The sequence below is a fragment of the Candoia aspera genome, chromosome 7 (assembly GCF_035149785.1).
Source record: "Candoia aspera isolate rCanAsp1 chromosome 7, rCanAsp1.hap2, whole genome shotgun sequence".
NCBI classification, from domain to species: Eukaryota; Metazoa; Chordata; class Lepidosauria; order Squamata; family Boidae; genus Candoia; species Candoia aspera.
In genome coordinates, this window is record NC_086159.1 from 34,075,427 (window position 1) to 34,083,560 (window position 8,134).

The window sequence follows — 8,134 nt, forward strand, 5'->3', positions numbered from 1 at the left end:
CATTGCATTTTAAAATTATCCATTCTTGCTCAAAAATCAAAATGAATGAATTAGGCAATGTTGTAGCAAGATCGAGGATTAAATTAAGTGAAGGAAGAAATAGCCATAGTGTTCTTGGTGTCCATTACTGTCCATCCAACCTAGGGGGAGATATGGATGATGACTTCCAAAAGCAAACTGCAGATCTTTAAAAGATATGGACTATAAGATGACATTTGATACAAGAAATTACTTGTGATTTGTTGGGAAACAAATTTTTGCCAACCATAATCCTTCCAGAAAGTTCCTGGCTGTCTTGCTAACAACTCTCTTTTATAGAGGGAGGAGGTAGGCACAGAAAAACAACAACAGTTCTTGACTTAATGCTAACCAAAAAGTGAAGACTTAGTTTAGGAACTGGAAGTAGCAGAAACAATGGGAGAAAGTAACTATGTAACTCTGAATTCTTGATTGTAAATACTTGGATTTCTGGGTGGAAATTTAATATAAAATGCAGCTCTTCCTCCTCTTTTACTGCTTTATTGTTTTTAAGAGAAGCTAAATATTGCAGTCGCATCTATACAGTCACATCTATACAGTTTTTTAAACAGCAATACAGAATTGGTTTCCCATTACTTCTTTCAGGTTTGAGTTTGGAGTTCCTTCTCCTAGGTGGCTTCTGTCAGGCCTGCAGAGCACCATCTGCCCTCACTCCCACAGTCCATTACTCTTAGATTCCCTACTCCACTTTCAACCTTATCAGCAAGGATGACACTACCAGGAGGTCATGCTTCTAGTGAAGATCACCAGAACCACTAGGTCATCCCACTAGATCAAGGTAGCAACCTTTTGTTGTTCTTGTTATATAGTTTCTTTGGGCTGTTCATGTTCTCTTTTTGTCTTTTGAGTTTGTTTGTTTTTTTACTTTTTAACTGTAAACCACCCAAAGTCATTGGGAATCGGGTGGCCTATATAAATTGTATGTATGTATGTACAAATAAATAAATAAGTTTTATCAGATACTTCCTTCTAAACTAGATTTATTATAGTACCCCTTATAAGTTCTAATACCAAACTCAAGTTTTAATGGTCTAACCTCCATAACAAGAGTTCTAGATTTCTAGCTCCAAAACAGCTGAAAATATTCAGACTTCCACAATATAGACACTTGCCTTACTGCTTGGCTGATTGGAAAAAAACAGTAATTTATTACAACGGAGTCCAAGTCAGGTTGCTGTAATCCCCAAAACAGTTAATTCTTGGGTATAGCTAAGAACTAATTCTTCAAACTACAAGTAAGATGGCTTACTTATCACATAAAAATTAACAAAGCAAGCTACACATACAGAAGTGACTCATCTGTCACAACACAAAAGGAAATACAATACAAAATATTTTTGGGGAAAAAAGACATACCAAAATGTCGTGTCAGATTCAGCTCTCTCCATTTCTCAAGTCCTTCATGAAAATAGGTCTCAACCTCCTATAAAAATCAAGTATATACATTAGTTAATGGATATACATATTATTCTCCAAAGTATAAGGTATGCAAAAAACCTTTTATATGGTGGATCAATATTTGATGATATATGAATAAAAATTGAAATATTCCATGGTTATCCTATTGCATATACAAGTCTTTGCAGAGGTATGCCAGTTAATTACAAAAAGAACTGAAAATCCTAATAAATCAAAGACTATTGCAATATCTTATAATGCAATGGTAATGATCTGACAGCAGGAAGCCAAGGGATAATTTTTGTTCTAGCAAGACGCTAATTTCCTTCTATTGCTTGTTTTGACTGGTTTACTACCAAAAAAGAGAGAAAAGAGTAACTGTTTCTACTGTTAATGTATACTGGCACTTAATTTAACACACATACTTTAATGACCAGATCTAGCTTTACCCTGCATGTAGTCCTAACTGAGTCAACAACATTTATAAGGTAATGGTATATGCATGTAAATTTTCATTGATTCTTAGCTGATCCATATATGTTCAAGTAAAAAAGGGTATTTGTGCTGCAATAACTGCCCCCCAGCCACCAAAGGGATTTATACATGCAATGCGCAGTTGTAATTTGTGATGCAGTATGATGAGGCCCATATGTCTTTCTGCCACATAATATAAGGATGTACCAAAAAGGGATATTACTGTTGTTTCCACACTATATTGTAAGGAAGCAAACAAGAAAGGAAGGAATGTCAGCTGGGGTTGAAAGGATCATAAGAGACAGCTATTTCAGCAAGTATACAATATAACAAGACAGAGAACTGCTCCTATCACTAAGGAATATGATAAATGGCAATATCCTCACAGAGACAATATGATTTTAAGACAACTATATTGGTCTTACCTCAGCATAGCTTCCAGTTCTATCAATGCGATGTATAATGTCAATATTTACATTGTTTAAACGTTCTGAAAAAGTGAGAAACTACAAGAGAAACACAGAAGAGACTTTGGCTAAGTATCAGTAACATTCATGAAATCACACTGTAAAAGAATACTTTGTTGTATGGGTCATATCTGATGCAATTTGCACCTTTAAAATGTTTGGCTCATAATGATATGGTGCTTATATATACATGCTTATACAGGCATTAGAATCTTCTGATACTGACACAAATGTGAATGTAATTTAGTCCCTTTTTTTTTGCACTTGACCACATGTTCCACATTCCAGATTATTATACTTATAATATTGAAGTATGCTGTTAGCCAAAGATACAGACAAGTTTGGCTGAAAAACTTGCTCCAGTCCCCAAGAAAACTTGCGAAGTTAGTAAGTAGTTCTGTCTGGATGAATTTGCTCATTTCAATAAGAAAGGCTACTTGTATATGATTCCTCTCTTAGACTAAATATTACTATACTGTATATGCTATTGGATTGGCAAGCAGAATGGGCATTCTCTTCATTCGCAAACCAGTTATTTAGCTAGTCTTTAGCACCAGTAACAACATGCGTTAATTTCAAACATGTTAATATGAAACTGAATGTCACGATTTCAGGTCTAAGTTCCATTAAAATCAGTGACCGTATTTAGGATTAAACTAACAGCAACGCACGCGTTAATTATCTTTTGCGATGAATCAAATATTAATCCGGCACCCGTATCTCACCCGGTGCGTGTTCTCAGTCTTGTGAGCCGACGATTTGGTCTTCATGTCTTCCAAAATTAAACAAAAACAAGCTACTCTGAGAGATGAAAACAGTATACTAAACAAGTGGTCCCGCAAAAACCGGCCTATTCGTCAGTCGGACACCCGCACACACATGTGCGACATCAGCACCAGGAGGCTACCATCTTGACTGAGGGATTCTGGGATACGACTATCATATGACGCGTAAGCAGGAAAGCGGAAAAGTGGAAGGAAAACTCGGTGTGGGGCGTTATTTTACAAAACTTTCTTGGTCTCCGCGTCAGGTAATCAGAGGGAGTCTGGTAGCACCGTTTTCGTGAATTGTAGCTACAAAAAATTATGCCTTTTAATAGCACTTGTTAGTTGAAAAAGATGCTACCAGACTCCTGATTTTTTGCCGCTATAGGCTAACACCGCTCTCCTACAACGTCTGGTGCCGTGTGTATTGCGCAGCGGCAAGAGAACGTGCTTGCGAGATAAAACAAAAGGCTGAACCGAATCCATCAAGATTAAGTTTTAAACGAGCAATTTAGGGGTAGTTTCTGGAGTAGATCCGTAGAGTCGTTGCGAGTCGAATTAAATACAGATTTAATAAGTAAATGAACAAACAAAGATGTATCATGGAAATCTGAACTATTGATGGTATCTTTACTGTCAGTGGTTGGTTTGGGGCTGGGGGTTCGTTGGTTACTGTGGTTGTTGCAAATACATTTCCAAAATAATGTTACTGGAAAATCTATAATTTAATAATTTTGCAGTAATTAAACAGAGCTGTAGCTAGGGCTTGACCTTAGGGATAGGACAGGCTGACTCCTGCCCTGAAGTCCCTTTCCAGAGAGAGGGGAGTGATAGGCTGGCAAGGGAGCACTGAAAGCAAGATTCTAGCTAACTTAATCATGTGCATATTTGCATATTTTATTTATTAGTTTATATTCCACCTTTATTTGCCTTAGTCTTGTACAACTCAAGGTAGAGTACATAATACTTCCTCCTATTTTCCTCTCAACTCTGGGGCAGGTTGGGCTGAGAGAGAGTGACTGGCCCAAAGTCATCCACTTAGCTTCTGTGCCTAAGGGAAGACTAGAATTCACAGGCTCCCTGTTTCTAGTCAAATGCTTTTAACTACTATTACAGTTTTGCTTTAAAATGTATTAGACTTTCTCACAATGAATTTAAACTACAGCTATATTAATAGGAATTTTGGATAGAAGCAGTAATAAAGCCTGGAATGTTAGTGTGGGAGGCGAAGAAAAACAATACACAGTATGATAATCTAAAACCTGCCACTCTTTGTGACACAAGGACCACTTTCTAAGCAGAGGCATGAAACTACAGTATGCTTTTCTGTAACTCCTATATTTTACTAGAAGAAGACTCATCAATTCTGTAAAAGCAGGAAATTGTGTGGCTTTTTTGTTTTTACTTCCTTAAGTAGGTAAATTCAACATCACAACAAAAAGCTTAGAAGCAAATGTAATGCAGCACAGTGGGACAGAATTTAAAAGAAGGCCACAAAAAAGTTTGAGCCAGCATCTATGAAAGGTTGCTCAAGAAGCCATTATCTGGAAATGAGAGGTATATCCACATCTTACCAGATTGTTGGCATACCAAACTTCTCGGAACAGGAAAAGAAACTGTAGGGATTAGAAAACAAATCTCAGAAGAGTGAATGGAGAAGTGAATGCAAGGTTGATAATGAGGGCAAAGGATTTCTTTTCCAATGTAGCTTTGCAACCAGCAGAACTCTTTTCATTTGTAACTCACTGAAAGTTTCTAGCTGCTTTAGTGCTTAATGCATTAGGGAAAATAGGGGAAGGAGTCCCAGTGAATGGGGTGTGCATGTTATCCTACCATAAAATCCTGTCTTAACTCAGCTGTGCAATATTAGCTTGTTCAAGATGCCCAGTCACTGTCACTTGTGAACAGTTGATCAAATTAAGTGGGAGGAGCTTGAGTGCTTGAAGAAGAGAGAGAAGGGAGTGCTTGATTATAAGTGGGATTCATAAAACCATAGGACTAGTTAAAAAATCGTATAGCAACAGCTAACACACTGTGGGGCTATTATAGAAGACCATTGTACTGGCGAGAGGAAAGATGATGTGTCCATTTTACTTTGTGCTTTTCTATTCTTGTGCATGGCACAGCTTAGTAAGGCCTTAGGTTTCTGAAGCAAATCTCAGCTTTTCACTTCTTTCCCCACTTCCCTCTGGGTTTTTGTTCAGAGCTTTATCTCATCTTCTGGGCAGCCTAGCTCAAGAGTATTAATTCTTTTTAACTCTAGAGTCAGCCTTCTGTGGTATGGAAGGTTTGATATAAGAGCTGATACTGTCTCACAAAGCTTTTGATAGCTTGTAGGCAAGAAGTATAAACAATAAATGTGCTTAAATAGAAATTGCAGTAGCATACTATATAACCATCAAACACTTCCCAAGACTGAATTTCACTTTGGGCTTGATTCCTGAAGGAAGAACATTAGTCATCACAATCTGGGGAAACTTTGTGGTTGTTCGCTGAGCCTTTGATGAAATGGAGCTCCACTAGCTGACAAAATGAGAGAGTCTGTTCTGTATTCAATCTCTCTATTGAATGTTCACATCTCATGTTTTGTTGCCTAGCCTATGAATGTTATATTTTACAATTAAAGTTACTCTTTTGCTTTGTTCAATAAACTTATTTCAGCTTCTATCACACTTACGTTTTATTCCTTCCAATGCACCAACTTACTGCCCCATTTTACTGTGGCAAAACACATGCAGAGAGAGAAGCAAAGGAAAAGAGCCAGTTTGGTGTAGCGGTTATGGCACCAGGCTAGAAACCAGGAGACCGAGAGTTCTTAGGCATAAAGTCGGATGGTGTCATGTCCCCTGTTGCGATGTATACATACATCACAACGGGGAACATGCCTTTCCGGTGAAGGGGAGCGGGGAGGAAAATAATCAGTACTAATCCCATAAGCACTGAAAGACAAAACAGATAAAGGACAAAGGAGCCATACCTTTGCCCTGACCCAGGAAGCCATCATCCTATCTCCCTGACATCTCTGCATTACCACGGGGGACACACCTGCTCCGGACACAGGAAGAGGACAGAGGTAATCAGCGCTAATCCCCCTGATCGCCCATTGAGACTCCGGAATTGCCCCCTGATCACCCATCAAGACTCCGGGTCAAGACTTTGGGACAATGGGGGGTGGGGAAGGATCAGGTCCGCACCGCGGGTATTTACCGGCTACTTTGCACGCCCTGTGCTCATTCCCGTCTTTCTCCGTGTCTGCATTCTATTCTCAATAAACCAGATATCCTTAGCCCTGGCTAGTGAGTCTGTGTTTTTTATGAATAAGGCAACCATCACAGATGGGTGACTTTGGGCCAGTCACTCTCTGTCAGCCCTAGGAAGAAGGCAATGGCAAATCACTTCTGAAATCCTGCCAAGAAAACTATAGGGAATAGTCCAGGCAGACTCTGAGGATCGGACACCATTGAATGTAAAAAAAAAAATGTTCTCTACATGGGTCTGCTCTTGGAAACCATCCTGAGTAGTTATGGCTGCACCTTGATGAGCCCATGCAACACCCTACTTTGTGAACTGCACTAGCTTCCTATGGACTTCTGAGTGCAATTCAAGTTGCTGGTTATCACCTATAAAGCCCTTCATGGCATAGGACCAGGTTATTTCTGGGACTTCCAATCTCCCAATTATCTTTGCTTATCTCATCCAGCAGGGTGGGCAACTTTGGGTCCCTTCTGCAAAACAATGTCACCTGGCAGGAGGCCTGCCTTCACAGTTGTAGTGCCAGCTCTATGAACATTGTTCCCGCTTAGGTTCAGATGACCCTGATCCTATTAGCCTTCCTTAAAATCCTGTATATGTACAGAGCTTCAGAATTTCATTTCCATCTGAAACCAGAATGTTACAGATAGGCAATCTATTTTCTCTCTTCTTTCAGAGGAAAAAATTGTTTTACGATTAATTTTTTTTTTGTGAAGGCAGAGGGAGAACCAAAACCTGAAAAAGTACATCATGATAGGTACATTTTATTTAATTAATTTATATGCCACCCAACTAGTAAAAAAAAAATACAGAAGACAAAAGAGAGTATGAGTGGCCCCAAGATAAACGTATAACACCCCCCCCAAATTAAAAAAAAATGAAGAGGGTCTCAGCCTTCACCTTGCACCAAAGCCTGGGAGAATAGCCAGGTCTTTAATAGCTTCCTGAATGTCATCAGGGGGAGAGCCATTCTTTGGGGGAAAATCATTACATTAGTAGATAGGTTTTGAATCTTCCCCAAAAGAGGGGCAAATATTAATACTGAACACTAATTATAATTCTGGTGACATTCATAAGGACCTTCTAATTTTTTCTATATATTACCAAATACATTTTTAAATGCTACTCACTAAAAACAAAGAAATACGGAACAGAGAAGGCCATAACTTTTACTGGGTCAGCATGCAACTATAATAATAACTTTTAATATACATGTATAATAATAAAAGCAAGGAAACATCAGGTTTGTCCTGGCAGACTTCTCAGGAAGCATTTAAGTAGGCAAACAAGAATTCAGAAAAATCAGTTTTTATGGTAGTAAAGTTAATATTACAACAGGATTTCACTGACTGCTGTGTATCAAATACAAGCTTTATTTATACAGTGTTCAGATTTCTGGTGCCTCTTTTTCCTGACCACAATATGTAAAGAGAGAAGTAATTATTCTGTGGGCAGGAGATACATTTCTATTTGTTCTTGTTCTATTAATGGCTCACCAGCTCATACACTGCCACTCAAATCACACTGAAAACATACCAACTTTGCCGTGCAAACTTTAGCTTAGATGCAATATGAAGAATTATTTGCAAATATTCTAACTGCTTCTAGAGAAACTAGGGAAAGGATTGACTCACTCCTACATTGGCAAAGGTGGAGGGATCAATTTAGGAGCTGAGATTAAATGCAAATGGACAGGAATGAACACCTTCTGAGAGCAAAGATAGTATCCCTCAGTCAATT

At 38.5% G+C, this 8,134-nt stretch overlaps 1 protein-coding gene across 1 annotated transcript in view; it reads right to left on the reverse strand.

Moving 5' to 3' along the window:
- Positions 1-3,282, reverse strand: part of UTP20 (UTP20 small subunit processome component) — a 77,965-nt gene extending 74,683 nt beyond the window's left edge. Inside the window, exons 1-3 of the mRNA XM_063308648.1 lie at positions 3,104-3,282; positions 2,337-2,417; positions 1,396-1,462 (exon numbers count right to left, since the gene is read on the reverse strand). Of these exons, the coding sequence (XP_063164718.1) occupies positions 1,396-1,462; positions 2,337-2,417; positions 3,104-3,148 (193 nt within the window). The 5' untranslated portion in view covers positions 3,149-3,282. The remainder of the gene's footprint in view (positions 1-1,395; positions 1,463-2,336; positions 2,418-3,103) is intronic.
- Between the last annotated feature and the right edge of the window lie 4,852 nt (positions 3,283-8,134).